This window comes from Poecilia latipinna, unplaced genomic scaffold, assembly GCF_001443285.1.
Source record: "Poecilia latipinna isolate Pla-1442-1.1 unplaced genomic scaffold, P_latipinna-1.0 Scaffold1006, whole genome shotgun sequence".
In the NCBI taxonomy this organism is placed as follows: Eukaryota; Metazoa; Chordata; class Actinopteri; order Cyprinodontiformes; family Poeciliidae; genus Poecilia; species Poecilia latipinna.
Window position 1 is genome coordinate 157,765 of NW_015113622.1, and position 18,905 is coordinate 176,669.

At 39.6% G+C, this 18,905-nt stretch overlaps 1 protein-coding gene and 1 long non-coding RNA gene across 5 annotated transcripts in view; both read right to left on the reverse strand.

Annotated features, from left to right (window-relative positions):
* Positions 1-2,783, reverse strand: part of LOC106958671 (uncharacterized) — a 121,568-nt gene extending 118,785 nt beyond the window's left edge. Inside the window, exon 1 of the long non-coding RNA XR_001427194.1 lies at positions 2,263-2,783. This is a non-coding gene — a long non-coding RNA (uncharacterized LOC106958671). The remainder of the gene's footprint in view (positions 1-2,262) is intronic.
* Positions 2,784-3,504: 721 nt separating this feature from the next.
* The window catches only part of cep192 (centrosomal protein 192), a 40,170-nt gene continuing 24,769 nt past the window's right edge, over positions 3,505-18,905 (reverse strand). For all 4 annotated transcript variants that reach the window (XM_015050695.1, XM_015050696.1, XM_015050698.1 and 1 more), the window contains 19 exons: positions 18,559-18,747; positions 18,050-18,140; positions 16,691-16,870; positions 15,569-15,829; positions 15,312-15,433; positions 14,954-15,063; positions 14,227-14,389; positions 13,876-13,966; positions 13,311-13,389; positions 13,097-13,220; positions 12,262-12,367; positions 11,716-11,926; positions 11,416-11,492; positions 10,125-10,220; positions 9,708-9,827; positions 7,874-7,986; positions 7,582-7,708; positions 7,190-7,248; positions 3,505-4,906 (listed from right to left, as the gene is read on the reverse strand). In XM_015050695.1, coding sequence (XP_014906181.1) covers positions 4,774-4,906; positions 7,190-7,248; positions 7,582-7,708; positions 7,874-7,986; positions 9,708-9,827; positions 10,125-10,220; positions 11,416-11,492; positions 11,716-11,926; positions 12,262-12,367; positions 13,097-13,220; positions 13,311-13,389; positions 13,876-13,966; positions 14,227-14,389; positions 14,954-15,063; positions 15,312-15,433; positions 15,569-15,829; positions 16,691-16,870; positions 18,050-18,140; positions 18,559-18,747 — 2,452 coding nt within the window. In that variant the 3' untranslated portion in view covers positions 3,505-4,773. The remainder of the gene's footprint in view (positions 4,907-7,189; positions 7,249-7,581; positions 7,709-7,873; positions 7,987-9,707; positions 9,828-10,124; positions 10,221-11,415; positions 11,493-11,715; positions 11,927-12,261; positions 12,368-13,096; positions 13,221-13,310; positions 13,390-13,875; positions 13,967-14,226; positions 14,390-14,953; positions 15,064-15,311; positions 15,434-15,568; positions 15,830-16,690; positions 16,871-18,049; positions 18,141-18,558; positions 18,748-18,905) is intronic.

Below are 18,905 nucleotides of genomic sequence, written 5' to 3' on the forward strand. Positions count from 1 at the left end.
ACAGAAATCCTCGGTATAACGGTTCGATTGGGTTTGTCGTGCCGTGTGATGTCCAGCCACCTGGGCACAAAATAACGGCTACAAGTCCAGTGACTAATTTTAAAATCAGACATTAATCAATGCTTTATTAGAATCTACCTGTGATGCATGTGGCTAGAGTCAGCGTAAAGTCCTGACTGAATGAAAATCATTATAACCTATTTATGTCACGTTAACGAAGAACAGCTGGAAACTTACCGGGTTTATCAACTGCGGTAGCAATTTGGCTCCAACTCCTCTCTGTCATTTCTATGTTCTTTGCACGAAATGTTGAATAAATATTAATGTTTCCACATATCTCCAATGTCCGCTGGATTTTGGGTTGCGCCGTGTCAGCTGTTTGGGATTCCCCTCCGTAATTTCCCCTCAGAAAGCGCAGAGAAGAATCCGTGCTTTCTGATTGGCTACCTGTCACATTCAGCATTAAGCTCCCAGTCGGGGAAAACCCCTGATTTAGATCAGAGCGGCCACGATGATCCACCGTAATCCACCACACACTGCAGGATGGTCGGTTACGAAATCACCAGTGACCATCTTGGAACACCCAACGTTCTAAGACTGTTGTAAGGGGAAAATAGGGGCAACAAGTCGTGTAGTGTGAACTACTGCATTAGGTGGTCGGATGTGCCCATCTTCTCTATTTAAATCTACTGATTACTGAAGGTCAATATAGTATACAGACTTCATAATCTGCACTCTTTTGGTTGAATGCAGTATTTATTTCCACTTTGGCTTTATGTTTAGTTTTTATTTAAGAAAGTTTTTTTGTTAATGGAGACCGAGAATCCATTTTATTTTTGGTTGTTTTGTTTAGTTTATTAGTTCCAGTGTTGTGTTTTGAAAATAAAGTGCATCCGTCTATGGCAGGAAATCGCATGCTTTATTAGTCATTTCCATTAAATCAGTGTCAAAAGGTCTTGAAACAATATTATCGTTTATCGCAATAATTTTTAGACAATCGTTCAGCAAAATTTGTTATCGTGACATAGGGATGACAAACACTATTGATCTCCATCAGTCTGAAAAGAGTTACATAGCCAATTCTAAGGAATTGGGACTCCACCAAACCTCAGAAGGCGCCATTGTCCACAGAGAGAAAAACATGGATCATTGGTGAACATTCTCTTTAGTGTCCACTGGCCACATTGACAGTTACTCCAAGGGTGCATCTACAACTCACCTTGGAGGTCACAACAGAAGCAGAACATAAAGGTTCAGCTAAAATGTGCTATTTAAAAAAAAAAAAAAAAAAAAAAAAAAAGGGGAGAAAGAAACCATGAGATTATCCCAAAATACCCTGGGAAAACAATTCTTTGGGCTGACGGGACAGAAGTGAAACTTTTTGGAAGGTGGTACAAAACATTTCTACAACCAACAATCATCACCAATTGTCAAACATGGTGGAGGTGGAGATATGTTGCTGCAGATAGTATTTATCCCTAATAATAAAAAGATACAACTGCATTTAATTTTTGCTAAGGTTATCTCTGTCTAACAGTTTTATGATGTGAAACAATTAAGTGTGAGGGAAAAGCAAAAACTGTGGAAACCATCATGGGGCAAATACTTTCCCGAGTCCTCTAGTGTTCACATCTTTTACCAGCTTTGCCTGCATGAAACCACAACAGCAGATAATCAAGTGCCTCATTTGCATTTACAAAAGTTGTGTGAAAGAAAAAAAAAAAAAAAAAAAAAAAAAAACACCCTCGGGCACAAATTGTTTTTTAAGTATTTAACTTATGCATCTCCCAGCTAGCTTGTTTTTTAAAATATATTGAACATGACAGCTGCTGGAACAGAATAAAAGAGATAAAACAAACCTACTTCTATGCTTAATACAGCAAAAGAAGAAATCTCGGTCAAAGGGAGAGAGAGTTACCCGGGAGAAACATACATAGCGGACAAGTGCTGTGGTTCCTTGTGGAGAGAGGGAGGGAGGAAGGGAAGGATGGATGTGCCTTCTTCTTGTCTGCTAATTTAGCCTAGTTAGCTTAGCTCTTCAGTCTGGCGCAGCGCAGACAGTGGCTCCCAGTCTGCACGACAACTTCCAGCGTCTGGCCCAAAGTGCAGAGCAGAGCCAACCCCGGACAGCCCAACAATCATTTAACAGGACCAGTTAGCTTGGTCAGAACATTCCCCCATCCGCCTACGACAGCAGTTTGTCTTTTAATATAAATACATAAAATACAGAAATTACTTTCAAAAATCTCGCCGGCTTCTTACCTGCTCGTGCCGCCACTCACGTGCAAAGCCGCCGTGACCGGTTGGTTGGTTGAGTGTGTGATGCTGTGGATGTTAGACGTCAGGTCCAACTGCACTACAGTGGTGTCACGGCTGGGAGGCAAAATAAAGCTCAGCTGTCCTACTGTACAGCACACGTTGCAGACAGCCGGGGCCTAAAATAACGCTTTGGCGACACCTGCTGGTTACTTTAACAAATAGTACAACAAAAACGACCTCGTTGAGAAGCTGCAGCGTCCCAGCAACGACGGGCAGGGGGACATTTCAGAAAAGTACGGATTGAGTGATGAGTTTTCAGTTTACTTTAAGCTAAAGATTCGCTCGAGAATTAAACTGGTTTCTTGATTTTTTTTGTCAAGTTCAAATGAGCCAATTTAAACTTTTTACAAGTTAAATATTTTCAAGGTTTAAAACTACTCCACTGACCTGGGAATGCTAACCTGCAACTAATATCCAGTTCAATGGATCAGATTGATAGAATTGAATAAATAAAAGTTACTTCTAAGAAATTCATACCCTCTTGAATATAGTAATTCAATTTTTCCTAATTCCAACATAGGTTACATTCATGTTCTCCTTTCAAGATTTAAATTAGTACCTCATGACAAACTAAAGTTAATTTAATGAATTTGCTAGTTTATTCACAAAATATACACAGGTTCACATGCATTTACAGAGTTTGAATACTGCTGAAGCAACATTGACAGTTACAGCTTCAAGTCATCTTGGGTACATCTCTACAAATGTGAGATCTTTTTTTGGGTATTTTCCATCATTCTTCTCTGCAGATCCTCAAGTTAGCTCAGATGGAATGGACAATATAACTTCAGTAATTTTTAAGTCTTTACAGGGCTCAACTGTATTTAAATACTCAAAGACGACTTTTTCTTTGAATCACTCCTAGTCCGAGGTTCAGACTGATCTGGAGCAAGTTTTCTTGAATAATCTTTTTTTGGCTTTAGTTGAAAGTTACTTTCCGCACTGTGTCAAAGTTGTTTCCGTTACTTTTCAGGAATAATTGTTGAAACAGCAACACATGTATTAACCAGGGGTGCTGTGGTGGCACAGCAGTTAAGCACAACCCACCTACAGAGGCCTTAGTGCTCGACAAGGTCGCAGGTTCGATTCCTGGCGTGATGACCTTTGCTGCATGTCTTCCCCTTCTCTCATTACCCACTTTCCTGTCAATTCGCTATCAAATAAAGGTCACTAGAGCAAATAAAACCTTTAAAATAAAACAATCTGAACTTTATTTTAAAAATGTCTACATACATACATATTACATAAAATTGGTGCAAATTGTCACCAAGATTTCAGAACGTTGCTTAGATACCACTAGACACGACAGTGCCCTTGTTATAAAACTTTCAATACGTGCAGGTAAACAATGCCAGACATTAGTGTTCTGCTGCCAAAGTGTGTCATCTAACAAGTTAACAACACATGCTTGATGGAGTTTGCACACCTTTCCCCATGCCTATCCCGCTCCAGAGCTCATTACGGAAATGGATCCAATGCTTCTCTCCCCCCACCCCCAAGCAATTTTGGCGACTTGCCTTGGAGCCAAAAAAGGAAACTGGGATCAAATTCTCTGTGCCTGGAACGGTGATTAATCACATTTTGCCATGGCAACCATACAAGGCAGACCTGGCAAGTTGCTGAACAAAACCCCCCTAAGGAAACTGATTTAGCTTGTAATCAAAACCATTAACCATCCTAATGTTGTGAGCTGCCTTCATTGAGACTACATTAGAAGCATCTGGACAGTTTTGGAATCTTAGAGGTTGCAGGGGTGTCAGCACATGGTCCAGATAAGCCCCAGTTCAGGTGGGCTTTTTAAGTGGATGAAGACTCATCTCCATAGAAACGACAAGTACAAAACCTGAAATGTATAAAGACCTAGAGCAGATGTTTAAAAGTAAAGCACTTCAAAATAAGATACAGCATCTCCAAAACTAGCATTACCACAATGGCAGAAATGACTTCCGTTTGTGTTTCAGATTTTGGGCAAAAAAGGTCAATAATTCTACTTTTACAAAAGCAGAATTGCTCCAGCCATCTTCTCAAACAGCAGACAGAGGCCTTCCTGTGTGATCAAGTGCAAGTAATGCCAAATGGATCTCAACTGGTACTGCGACTGTGACAGAGGCTGTGGAAACAACAATGCCGCCTTGTGATGGAACTGAAGGAGAGAAGGCAAACACTCAGCCTAGAGTCAAGTGACAAAACTGATCCTCCGTTTCAAAACGCCACAGTGGTGCAGAATTGTAAGCTGGATACATTCAATCATTCTGCATCAGACCATCTTTTCATGGGTGAGCTGAGGACAGCTGAGCCCTCTTCAGAGATACAAAGGGCCCTGTTGGTGTCTCCACTCAATAACAGTCTACAGCTAGAGAAACAATTCTACAAAAAGGAATCCATTCCATGCTATGCTTTTAATTCATATGTAAGAGCTGGTGTTTTGGTCTTGTGTTGCTCTTGACCAAGAACTCAAAGAAATGCTTCACCACTCAACTGGACAACCAGATTTCCACTCGATTCTGATTGGATGAGCAGCAAGCCGGTGTGTTTGCCGGCTGTAGTGGGCTTGAATTGGACTGGTAGCTTCACGTAATGCTGTGATCTAATGGAAGAAGGAGAACAGGAAGAAGGAGGCATTAGACAAATTTTTGTCACAAATGAAAAAAAAATGCGCTCAAAAGCACATATTTGAACTATAAAAATAAAATATTTACTTTAATTCTTATGCACATCAGGTAGAAATGGATGAAAATAGTTTCAATATGAATGTGGGAACAGTGCCTTGCAAAAGCATGTATAAACCTTGAACTTTTCACATCTATTCACATTACACCCCAAAACCTAGAGTTTGTGGTTGCTTTACATAAAGTAGCACATAACAGCAACTTCTGTTAAATAGAAGTTATCAGCTGTACTTATGTCAAAAATCAAATTATACAAATAAACTCCATTTATGAAGTTCATCTGTAGGCTAGTGTTTGCTCTCTTAAGGCACTACAAAAGAAAAATCAGTACAAATTCAGTTCAAAATTACTCAATTTATCCCAAAAGGCAAGTAAATGTTTGTCTTTTAATGCTTGTGACGGTAATCAGCTGCTTTCAGTTGAAAAAAAATAATGCTTTGTTGCCAGGTTTGTGCATCATAGCAACTGCCCAAAAGTGAAAAAAAAAAATCCTTGCAGCTGGACAGCATCTAAAACCTCAGGGAGTAACTGTCCAAACATGTAATGTCTCAAAACAAAATTAACTCTACAAATTTTCTTTTGTTGAAAAATTTGAAAACCATGAATTCTTTGCCTTCCACTTCATGTGCCATTTTGTGTTTGCAAGAAAATCCCAATAAAACCCACCAACTTTTGTAGATGTAAAGCGACAAAGGCTGAAAAGTTCAGGCGATATACATACTTCTGTAAAATGCTACATAGAAATAGCCGATTTCTGCAGGATGTTTCCAACCTTTGTTAGATCTAACAATTTCAGAACCAATATTTAGTTTGAAAGGAAATCTGATATGCAGAAACATGAACTGAAACTTGCGAGGTTTTTCATGACCTGCAGAGATCCTGATGAGAGCCACAGCAAACTGCAAAGCAGACGTCACAAAAAGCAGCTGGGGGACGTCCAGGTCATACAACAATATGGTGTTTGCACATAATGGAGGAAGGTATGACAATGCTTTATTTTTGGTAAATGAACAAACCAATCCCAGGAGGTTTGCTCTTCATGCTCTACAGATCTTAACACACTTAAAAACTAACTGATGAAGGACTGTAGGACTGTTCTCAGAGAAGGCATGCTTTCTTTTTTAATCACAACACAGTTGGTACCTTTGAGTGGGGAAACCTGCCCCGCCCCTCTGGTTAGGTAAAACTAAAATCTTTAAGGCCTCAAGTTTATTCCACAGCAACATTACCTTCCAGATCCCAGCATTTCAGGACCTCCATGAGTGCATTCACAATCAGAAAACCGTTACAAAGTTTGTATCACAACACGTTATAGCTAAGCATCACCAGCTACGTCCTTGAATTAAGTCAAGTATGAAAATACAATTAGCCACATAGAGAGAAAAAAAGTGGAAAGAAATCAGATAATTAAGAGTTGACTGAACTCTCTGTTCCTAATTAAAGGCTACATTCACATGGCAGGTCTCGACTTTCGATTCCAATTTTTGCTGAAATCCCCAGGTTTTTTGCATGTCGTTCATACCGCTAATTAAATGCGACCAGACTTCTGTGTGAACGGTTTATGATGCCCGAAGCGACCCTCATGTACAGAAGAGTAGTTGTCAACACAGAGCACTGTTTACAGAATAATGGATGCCGTCGTCTATGGATTTTAAAGTTATTCTGCAATGGGAGGTAATATTGTAAAATAATGCAATGGAGGAAGATAAATTAGTGGTTTTTGTGGAGCATTAATTGCAAATTCTGTAGACATTTGTTTGGATGCGTAGTCGGAGCCAAGCTGGGCTTGTGATGTGCTTCATCAACAGACTTCTTTCAGAATTTTATAATCAGAATTTTCAGCCATTGTTTTTGTTCGGTCCCTCTTCTGGCGCAGAATTATGATGCATGTCTCACATCAATGATGTAAAAGTCAGATAAGTGTGACATGACTGTTCAGTCTGCACATACTTTGAAAACCATCAGGACTAATCATACTTAGTCCTAATGGACTAACATATCTGCATATGTAACTGGCACAAAACTGATTTTTGGGGGAGTGAAGAGATCAAAATTGGGTCGTTCAGACTGCCACCAAAAAGTCAGACATGGGTCGCACATAGGCAAAAAAATAAAATAATGTGGTTGCATTCGGCTGCTGTGCGAACGTAGCAAAAGCTAAAAATCTAGCAGCAGAGCAGAGATGTGGCCAAGCGACTCACCTTAGAGAATACTCAAAATGCTTCATGTGGAAGGGCTCCTTAGGTTTTATAAATCTCAGCTGCAAGTTAATTAGAAAAGCCACACGTCAAATCCATGCAGAGCACAGACAAAAATGCATAAACCAATACATGAATACATTGAGTTAGTCATGCAAGTTCCTTGTCAATTCACTGAAAAAAAAAAAAAAAAAAGAACAGTAAACTGGGATCCTTGTCAGCATACACCTACAGTCTGAGCCTAATTTGAAAAAGTCTTGCCTAAAGCAAAAACCATGACTTGTTTTAAATGAACACATTCCGTCTTAGCTTCTCCTTGGCTAGCCTAAGTTAGCTGTTGCCAGGAGAACTTTGAACTTTCCACAGTGGTTTTGAAAGAATCTGCAGGGGCTCACCTCATGCCTTTCGGAGGAGTTGTTCCGGATGTTAACCTTCAGCGTGCTGGACTCCCCCAGCCGAGTGTGTGGGAAGGTATACAGATCCTGAGGGGAATAAACACCCCGCCGCACCGCCTCCTCCTGGCTGAAATGAACAAAAACAGTAAAAGTTGCATTTAAATTACATTTGAAATATTCAAGTTATTCTGTGAAAATACAATTTTATGTTTAATCTACAACTCCAGTCATTTAGTTGCCAGAATTTCACTTTAACGCCACCATCTTGGCTAGGGAAAGTAGCAGAACTCACCCAGCTTTGCTTGCTGACGAATCAGCTCTCTTGTTGCTCTTCACCGTGGCTTCGGTCCTCACCAGGGAGCAATTTCCTTCCTGGGGTAACACCATCGGCCCAGATTTTACACCCTTCAAAACAGACATGACTTACTTCAGAATTGCTGCTTGAATATTTAAAAGAACTGAAAAATTTGCTAAAGGTGAATAAAGCATGGTCAGTATTGCTGTGTAAATGCACAACATATTTACACCACAGATCTTTCATACACAAGAGCCAAAATATTTGTTTAAATTTGACTGGTTTTCTAGTCACGACTGATGAGAAACATCCCGCAGCATGACGCCATACTTCAGTAGAAAATGGTTCTTTCAAAGCATCATGATTTGTCAGGTTGTGCCAGACAGAAGTGTTGTCCAGAATGACCCAAAAGTTAATTTTTTTTGCTTCATCTGACCCCAGTCTCATTTTTTATATGCTGGTGAGTCTCCAATTTTTAATTGGGGTGGGGGGGGGATCTTTGTTCTGTGGCGTTTTCCTGGCTTACTGCCCATATAGTCTGGCTCTGGGCGATGCAAGCTTTTGCTTTTGTTGTTGCAGAGGAGCTGCCCAGAACAATCACGACCAATTTTGGCTTCCTGGTTGCTTTCCTCAATGCCCCCTTTCCCTGGTTGCTGGGTTTGGAAGATGACTCTCCCTCTCTCTCTCTGATGGCAGAATCTTTGGATTTTCTGATGGATTCGTTTTGTTTAAAGCCTTCATAACTTTGTCTCGGACCTGTATGGATTCGTTTGCAGCCAAGAAAAGTTGCATTCTAGAGGCTACCAAAGCAGATGTACATTCCAAGATCTGAAAACTGCATAACTTTAGCCCAACTTATCAGCAGGCTAAAGGAAACAGTGAATAATTACTACTAGGGACACAACTAATGATTGCTTTAGTAATTGATTATTCTGACTACTTTGCAGATTTTTTTGTCATTTACCAATTTAAGCCTTTTTGTATATAAAATAAATACATTAAAATATGCAAAACAAATAACTAAGCTCCCTTTACATGAAAAAACATGTTATTCCCTGAAATGCAACAGCAACATTCCTTTAGTGAACGATTGATCATCTGTACCAGACGATGCATCTGGTAATAAAATACTTCTAACATGTGAAAAGCTCAGCCGTTTCTAATCTCTTGGTCGTTTTTGGTATCAACCAACTAGAAATTTCATCGCAAAAGTGCTAAACAGGACATTTACTTTTTACAGAATTTGAACAGGGTGAAGTTAAATCATGGCATTTGAGTCTTCAGTAAAACATACATTTCTTTTTATTTTAAAGGCAAATGCATTTTTTCCCCTATACAGTTAATTACTGCTCTGTTCTTTCAGCAAATGGCCTTTTTTAGTCTGTATGCTCCAGTTAATTACAGAAGATAATTTAATCGATTCCAATTATCAATTCCTCACAATATTTCAACCCTGATTACTACACTACTTTTCAGATCGATTTTAAAGGATTTAAAAGGTAAATCTGATTACATTATAACTAAACCTAATTTGGGTAACAATACTGACTTAAAAACCATCTTCAGCTCATCATTTGATGTTTGACTGCTCTGCCCTTCACGTGTGCTTCTGGTCATTCAGGCTAGTTTCAGCTCAATTCCAGACAGAACAGTTCCTCAACATAAAGCAAAACAAAGAAGAAGAAGAAAAAAAAAAGCTGCAAGCAACACCAACTGCTTATGGTGTGACTGAAGGATTGATCAGATAAGAGTGCGAGGCAAAACAAATACCAGTAATCAAGTGTTATTGTATTTATTCTGGTTGCAGCCATAACAAGAAATTTGTCCTCACAGTGCCAGAGAGCTGAAAGCGGATTCTGGATTTCTGCTGGGGCTCAGACACGGGGTGGCACTCCATGTCCCAGAACTGGACATAAGTCCCTCTGTCTCTTGGGAGGAAGGTAACAGGCACCTGGAAGCAGAAAAACATTGGAGGAATCTGTGACATCAGCCACATAAAGGAACTCAAAACTGAAAGACTTGCATTTTCTTGTAAAAGGAGAGATCTAAAAGACTCACAATCTAACTGTTTTCTAGGTGTTAGGATTGACCATCTGATATTTATTGATTTGATATGCTACTTGGTGCAGAATTCTAGTTTTCTATCTGTGCTCTTCATTAACTGCAAGAATTGCTAGACATTTTTTTTTAGTAAACCCGTTAAACTGAAATGACTTTCTGAAAATGGGACAGTGTGGCGAGTGTCTACCTGCATCTTCTCATGAGCCCCCAGGGTTCCCGAGACCCTGGAACATCTGAAGGCAGTGTATGTGGCCCGGTAAACATCTTCACTGTCATCAACTCCCTTCAGAGCAAACGGAAAGAAACGCATTTCCAATTAATATGAACTATAACGGAACAAAACAGGTCAAATATAACTTACAATGCACCAATTAGAGCACATATGACAAGGACAAAGTTTATTTTACGTTTTCAATTAAAGAAAATGGAAGCCCGTCATGATATTTTACTGGATGCAAGAGTTATCGCAAGAAGTTATTGCGATAATGAAAATTGTCTCAAAACAACAATATTAAAGTGATATAATAACGGCATAATGCAAGTTCCCTTTTCAGAGATCAAACATTGATTTTGTGAAGACGACTTGACAGTGGAACTGGAAGATACTTTAAATATACAAAAAAAAAATAATAAAGGCAACCAATAGCAAACAAAACTGGATAAAAACCAAATGCAACTGAATCCAGAAACGTAATGGAATATGACACATCTGCAGACAAAATTGCTGTTCACAAAATATGCAAATGGAAATTGAACTTTTAATTTATCATGCGATTCATTGATTTATTGCTTATTGTGACAGGCTTAGACCAGATTGCTACTCAGTACTTTCATATAAAATGCTGGCTCTAGACCTGGGGCAGCTGGAAGAGCTCAGGCTTTCACACCCACTACTGTCAGAATGTGACCTCAACTTTATCTTCTAAATGCAAAAGTAGATTTTAGGTTTTCAAACAGGACAAACATCTGCGTTTCAACAAATCTATAGATATTTACAGCTTCGGAAAAGGTCTGATAGTGGTGGGCATTTATTGTATAATTTATTTTTTATTATATGAACTCTGGTTTATCATTGCCATGATAAAATCCAACTAATTGTGTTTAAAAATCCCCAAAACTGTTATTTTTACTATTTTTCCACCGTTTTTGAAAATCAATATTTTCAATAAATTTGAAAATATGATTAAATGCAGTTACTGTGTGCAGTTTAGTGATGATCTTTATGTGACTGATGCGTTTAATAGCAGTATTTGTGTTTGAGGTGCTGTGATTGCTGCCATGCAGTCCCAACCAAACAGTTAAACACAAAGAAATTCTTACTGTCACTTTTATTGTGATAAAAATAATCCACCCCATCCAGTTCCGTCCCGACCTTAATCATTTTGGGATCAGACTAAATGAAGGCTGGTTGGCCTTTTAGCTGCCATGATAAAGTCATTCAAAAGAAACACAGCTGGAAGTCAAATTCTGAAGAGTACCTTAACATATGGAGGAGCGAATGAAGACAGGTACCACCTGACTTCCACTTCACCGTTCTGCACCTCCAGCTGGGCCTCTGAAGTACAATAACAAAAACCAAAGTCTTAGTCTCCAGCAGAAACAAACGTATATTAAACAGTCTGCATGGTAAAAGTCAAACATTTGGATTGTTGTAAGATTTTTTTTTTTTTAATTATGCCTTCTGTAAATCCACTGTACTTTATGCAACAAGACTTTCCAGAAAATGTCCAGTTTTTTTTTTTAGTTAAACTCCTCAAGTCAAAGTAGTGAGGAATGACCTGAAGTTTCCCCCGACGGTGTGGCAGGGAAGGTGATGGTCTTGTTTTTTATTTCCACCAGGCCGGGAGCTGATGTTGGCGGCTTGTTGCCAAGTCGGGGAACAGGCAGCACAGGAGTAGCAGCCTGAGCAGGCAGGGCTGACAGAGACGCATCTGCTGGAGCTGCAGACACATCCAGAGCCAGGTCCCTGCGAATCTGGACCTTAATGAACTACAAAACATTCAAAGTGTTGGGGACAAACTGTGCCTGTAAGCTGGAAGTAACCACTTCCAGCTTAAAGGAAACATAATGTGTTCTGTTATGGTATAGAGTTTGTACACACAGGAGCTTCAACACTAAATTAATATATTAGAAACAGTTGGTGGGTTTTGTTAGCCAATTATTGAGGACCATTTCATCCACTCAGTTTATTACATTCATGTTCAGTCTGGTTAATACTGCCACCTTCTGACGGTTCTATGACAACCATCAACTCCAAAAACAAAGAGGATCCGTTTGACATTTCTCATATTTGAATGGATTGTTTGATAGCCAGAGTGCCTTACCTTCTGCTGTCCATCACACTGGACATAAATCTGTCCGCTCCATGGCAGCAGGGCAGATTTAGTGGCTAGTGAGGGGTTGGGGCTGATCAAAATCTGCAGCTGACTTCTGAGTTTTGGAAAAAAATAAAAATAAAAGTGAAAAATAAATGGGAAAAGAAAAGTGTAAATCAAGACACCTCTATACTTTTCCCTTGCTTACAACAAATCTATTCATGGTCTAAAACCCACTTATCCTTGATGTGTTGCAGGGGGCCTGGAGCCTATTCCCACAAAAAAAAAATGCATATACTCAAAGGGCAATTTAGAATAACCAATTAAACTAAAAGTAACATAGGAGGAAGCTGGAGTACCCAGACAGAACCCACACATGCAAAGAGAGAACATGCTCAGTCCATGCCAGAGGCAACCCCAGAATGGAATTTGAGCCCTGGACCTTCTTGTTGCTAGGCAACAGTGCTACCAACTGTACGACCTTAAACGTGTCAAAATGAAGAGTTCTTATTAGACAACCATTTTAAAGTGACAGTAGCAATAATTGTTTTACAGCGAAGCATGTCATTTTACATAATTTTAATAGCAGTGGGAATAATGTTTTCCGATTTAGATAAAGGCTAAATTATATGAATTTGGTTATAAAGTTGTAAGCAAAATAAGGAAAGTCGTTACATGAGCCCATGTCCAGCCAGATCATGAGTTCACCATGTTTATCTAGTGAAACTTCAATTAAGGTTAGGATAGTGAAAGGCCTTTACCTGACCGGCCTTACAAAATGCAGGAGCCAAACATTTAACAGGCATGATAAACCATACACAGGTACTAAGACTCAAAGACTTACTGAGGCTCAATGACTCCGTGCTGTGGTGTGATGGTGAGACAATGAGCTGGCCACGAAAGGTCAAAGTTCAGCTCTCCAGAAGTATTGTTCTGGATCTGAACTTGGCTGGTACTAGACGGACCATCTAGAAATATTGTGAATATGAGTATTCAACTGTTGCTTCCTCCAACTAAACTCAAAACAAAATGAAGACATCCAGAATTCAGAGACTCACTGATGGTGGGAGCTGTGAGGACGAGCTGCTGTGGGTGGATGATCCACGACTCGGACTGTGTGTGCTGCGAGTCTGGAGCCTGACGAGACAGCAATATGGCAAAAAAATTATATTTTAATACAGTTAAATCCCAATATTAACATTTCATCCATATAATGTATTTCTATTATAAAAAGAAGATTTAAGTCCAAGAACATTTGTTTAAAATTAGTCTGTGTACAACTAAAAGCCAAATACATTGAAGTAGATCATGTCTGATAGCTGAGTTTATTTTTGACTATCCTAAAACCCTTTCATAAAATTGTGGTAATGAAACATCTTTTATGGCAGTTTCAATTTAATTCAACTGGTAATTTTACTTAACAATTAAGACTACTCTACATATTTAGTTTAGGAAGCTGAAGAAACAGGAGGAAAACGGGACTGATGATTCTGAGCAACAGCATAGAAAAACTGACAGAATGCTCCTTTAGACAACACTGTTCTCTTTTCTTTGGCAAATCAACACATGTAGTTCAAAAGCAAAGAGTTTGTGTTGTTCAGGTGATAGTACAACTTCAGGCACCTTAGAAGAGGATCCTGTGACTTTCAGTGATGGACCCTGAGGACCTTTCACTGGAAGCACATCCAGGGACACACTGCCATGAGGAAAACCACTGTGAAAAAAAATGTTTTGTTATGCATTTTGTTAACATTCACATGGTTTGTCACTGCTAGAAATATAGCTGGTTGGGAATGAGATGGAAAATTAGCCTGGCATGTTTATGTGATGCATTTATGTTTTATATGCATTGTTCCCTTTATGAAAAATAGAATAAAAATAAAATTAAAAAGAGAAGTATCACAATTGATAAGATGCAACGGTCTGCTGTGCATCACCAGCAGGTTGCTGATATTATTTCTACTGATACGATACCTGTCTGCCTGGAAGCAGTGGCCGTCAGAGGGCAGCTGAGGTTTGTCGCGTTCGTTTTCCTCACTGTCTGCACTCTTTATTCTCCCCAGCAACGATACCAACACTTTACTTGTGTTGCTGTAGAAGATGTGGGCCTCGTTAGGCCGCAGGGGCAGGTCGTAGGCTGTGAACAAGTCAAAGGATGGGTGAAACATCTCCAGATGAAAAAAGAAAAGTCCAACTCATCCACATCCCGATCAGAAATAACCAATCAGAGCCAGGAGAAGGGCAGTTATCGATGTCGGGCAACCTCGTTTACATGCTGCTAAATGTGGTAATGGTGGAGAAGCAACTTACAGATTCAGGAAAACCATTTATCCACCACCACTGGTGGCCATGCAAACTAACATTAGCATTTATAGTATGCTCTGTAGTGGTGAATCAGCAGTAGCATAGCAAAAAGCAAGTGGTAGGGTTGAGCACAAGAGTGATCGACAGACCTCATGGCTCCGATTGGTTGTTTCTGACTGAGCAGTGTATTTCTGTAGCTAGCACTGGGAAAAGGCAGATTGTCTTATACTGTTAAGACTTAATTGTAATCTTAAGTTTAACAGGTGTTTTGCATGAGTTACATACTTCAGCTGAATGTGGAAATTACAATAAAGTGCCCTCTATTGTTGGATGATTTAAAAAATATACATCATAATGAGGAAATACAGCAAACAGTGGGGTAAAAAATGCAAATTACCTTCGTTAACACTCTCTTCCCCCAGGAACGTTTCGGTGAAGTCTATGTTCTTGAGCAGACTGTTCTCAGACAGAGCTTTCCTCCCAGCCTCTGGTTTGCACTCCAGCAACCTGTCTCACAACACACCAGGAGTTTGGTTCAGGTATGAAGTTCATTTATCAGATCACACTCCAATTAAAACCAACAAGGAAAGCTTGTCAGCCTCACCGCATTATTGTTCTCAGGGGACAATTTAGATTTAATCAGTGCCTTGCAACTAATTCACAGACGTGGTAGCATTTACAGATGAAACATTTCATTAGGAGTTCTACACAGTTCCATTAAGCAGCAGCCTTGGCTAAATGCTGCAGCGTCTCACCTCCTGTACTGCTGCCTGGAGACCTCATCTCCACAAAAGAGGCAGACTGTGGCCAAGGGGCTACTGGCTGACTCACACAGTCCCGCTTCTCTGTGGCTGGACTTCATTAGGACAGTGATCACCTGGACACACAGACAAGTGACAAGGTCAAGAGAAGATGCTGTTATAATTAGAAGTATTGTCTTCGTCTGCTGCTGATGTTACCATCTCCAGGTTAAAAAAAAAAAAATTTTAAAGTTGAAAGAGCAGTCCATCACCTCTTGCGTCCGTTCCTTCAGGACGAACTGTGACGGGGCCAGGCTCATGACGGAGGAATGCATAAGCGACCGGCTCTGGATGTCAGAGAAGGCCACGGCTTTAACAAAGGCAGCTCTGGAGCCCGTGTTCCTCACGCACAGACACACTTTGCTGACGCAGCCGACAGCGACGTCGGGCAGCGTCGCCACGTAGCCATCACCGTGCTTCCTCTGGTCCTCCAGGACTATATTGCTGGTGCCGCCGTAGCCCGACAGCGGAATCTAAGAATGGGACAACAAAGAAAGGTGGTTCTGTTCAAATGAGCAAAGATGCATTTGCAAGCAGGCGCCTGTGAGCAGAGCTTTAAAACACCCCACCAATCCGGAGAGTTATCCTTTCACATGTTTCTTTTAAACATGTGAAGCAAAGTCACATGTGTCTGATTCTCGTTTCTCAAGAACTCAGGAAAAACGATGTCGACTTGACCAACATTGTAATGAAGTTAGTGAGATTAAACAGGCAAATTACCTCGCAAGGAAACCGCATTAAGAGCCCTTCATTAATATGAAATATAAAAAGATGATACAGAAGAGAAGTGCAAGATGATTCACACCAATTCAAATGGCATCTTTAAATAGCCAAGAAAGTTCACTGAGGTTGGACAGGAAGAACAAAGAAAGTGAGTGACTGTTATTCTTTTACCAATCTGGCTTGGATCCTTCACATGCGTTTCCACGTATGGATGACCCTGGGTTAAATCTTTAGTACAGATTAAAGACTTCATTACATCTCATTTTGCTAATGTAGCTAAGCTTACTCCAAAAAAAAAAAAAAAAAAAAAAAAGAAAATATAAAAAGAAGTTCAAAACTATGAGAATGAAGTGATATCCTGTTTGGTGACCTAACATTCTGTATTTACATACAGTGGAATTCAGATAGAACAGATCTCATAACAAGGGATGACTGAAGATGTACAGTACATGAATACATTTACTGTCCTGTGTGAACAGATTACCCAGAATGCAAAACATTCTGGGTAATCTGCAGAGAAAATACATTATAGGGAAAAAAAAAACATGTAAAAGTAACTTCTGAAACAGAAGGTAGAGAGCATGGCAAAGCGATAACGGTTGCATTCTTACAATGAATTTAACTCCTGGTTGTGATGAGCGGACTCCAGACTGTTTAATTTCCAGCTTGGCCAACATGCAGGCCACCCTGGTAGGAGCAAAGAGAAGGTGGACGGATACATCTTCCCTGGGCCGAATGGACAGCTCTCCATGGTGGGTCAGACACTCCTCAGGGCTGAACAAACTCTGGAGCTGGAAACAAAGAAGTCACTGTTAATTTAAACTTTTAGCACATATATTTTTGTTCACCATTATTATTAAAGTGCAATATACTTATTTTCAAATACTCAATTTTGAGCTTTCATTTGTTGGAAGCCAGGATCTTTAACTTCTTCTGGACTGGTGAAGCTAATTAGCTTCAGATCACGTTTTGCTGAGAATATAGCTATGCGAATGTATGAATGCTACAAATGTTGATGGTGCTTTGATAGCCAACTAGTGGTCAAAGTGTACACTAAATACGGTTCATGGAAGAAGAAGTATGCAATGGGCAGACCACATCAAATTTTGCTGATAAACTCTGTAAATAATCTTAACCCCGAGATAGGTTGTGCAACAAAACATGTTTAGGCTACAACTGATCAGAATTGACAAAACGAAACTGAAATTATAAGTCATTTCTACTTTTTGGAAGAAACTCCAGGCGACTATGGAACGCTAATGAGTAATGCTAGCATTAAGAAGCAATATATGAAATTCACAATTGTAGAAGTACATTTTGTGCAAGTATTTTGAACATGAAACTTTGAATTAAAAGCTTACTTTTGTAAGCTTTTTATTTTCATAAGTACATACAATACTTTATCATGAAACGGGATTAAAGCTTATAGGACAGTACAGTAAATTTATTTTTTTTTATATTTAGCTGTATTGGAACACCAACGAAAGATGTAGGATGAACACCAATGTTTACTGAAAAATATATATGTTGAAATTGAAATTTTTGACACTGGTTTCATATGGCAAAAAAGTAGCTAGGAGCTAATGTTTAGCTACATTTGAAACACTAATGATAAAGCCATGGTTGTTCAAACATATGTTGACTTAATTTCAAAGATTTGTTTGAGCAACATGCAGTCCGTTTTATTCCTTAAGTGCTTGGTGGATCTAATTGGCATCATATCTAAATTTACATAAATGCTCAAACATCTGATTGACAGTAAAAACATAATACATTATATACAATTGGTATTCATTTCAGCAGTAAGGGATTAAATCACTGAATCACAGTTATTAACCGAGATAACTGTGAAGGCTAAAACTGTGACAATGTGAAGTCTCAGTTTACAGCTTGCACACAGTCCTGGAAAGCTCATCAATCAACAGAAACAATGGAGAAACATGTCTTCATCACCATTTAAAATGCCATACCTGAAAACAGTCTTGGTCCTGACCACGGATGAGCAAACGCAGCTGCTGTGTGGTGCTGGTGGAGTTGTTTCTTAGAACCAGCTTCTGTTGGCTAAAAAGAGCAACCATTATAAAGAGTTTAAACATTTCAGGTCAAACCTCCTCTGCTTTGTTTTATCCCAATTATTATTGATATGCAATAGTTCAAATACAGTCAAATCTGATTGATTTTAATATAGATTTCTCGTTTCCATTCTGTTGTGCTGCCGTTTATCTCTTCACAGCACAAAAATAACTGTGCATAATGTTGAAACAGCTTCTGAGGAACAGCGCTCCCTGTAGACCCCCAGTGTCCCCTCTCATGAATAACATTACACAAGCCTTAAAAGAATAAGATGGAACACTGAGTTTTAAGATTGTATTTTATTTTTTAAATGGAGTCTTTTCCAATGAATAACTGATACCTAAGAAAGTGATGGGTCTGTAATCAAGCGGTACTCAAACTAATGAAAAACTCAAAAATTGCCTACACAGCTCGTCCCAGGGTGACCCCTCCCCAGGCCACAAACTGCTTATTGGAGAGGATTGGTGGGATGTTGCTGGTCAGCGAGGGCCCACAGATGGGAGCCGCTGGGTTCCCGGAGTCAGAAGGGAGTACTTCTCCTTTCAGCGTCACCTCGTACTGAGGGCCCGACGGCAGCACCAACACCGTGAGAAGGCTGTGGAACATGAACTCAAGTGAGTAGGTTCAGTATTGATAGCATGCTGCATGGGTGACAAATTCACAATGCACAGTAATTAATGATCAAAGCTCTAGAAGTAATAAAGATACAAAGATTTAAGTTCTTGAATTTCCTCAATACACTTTTCAGTTTCC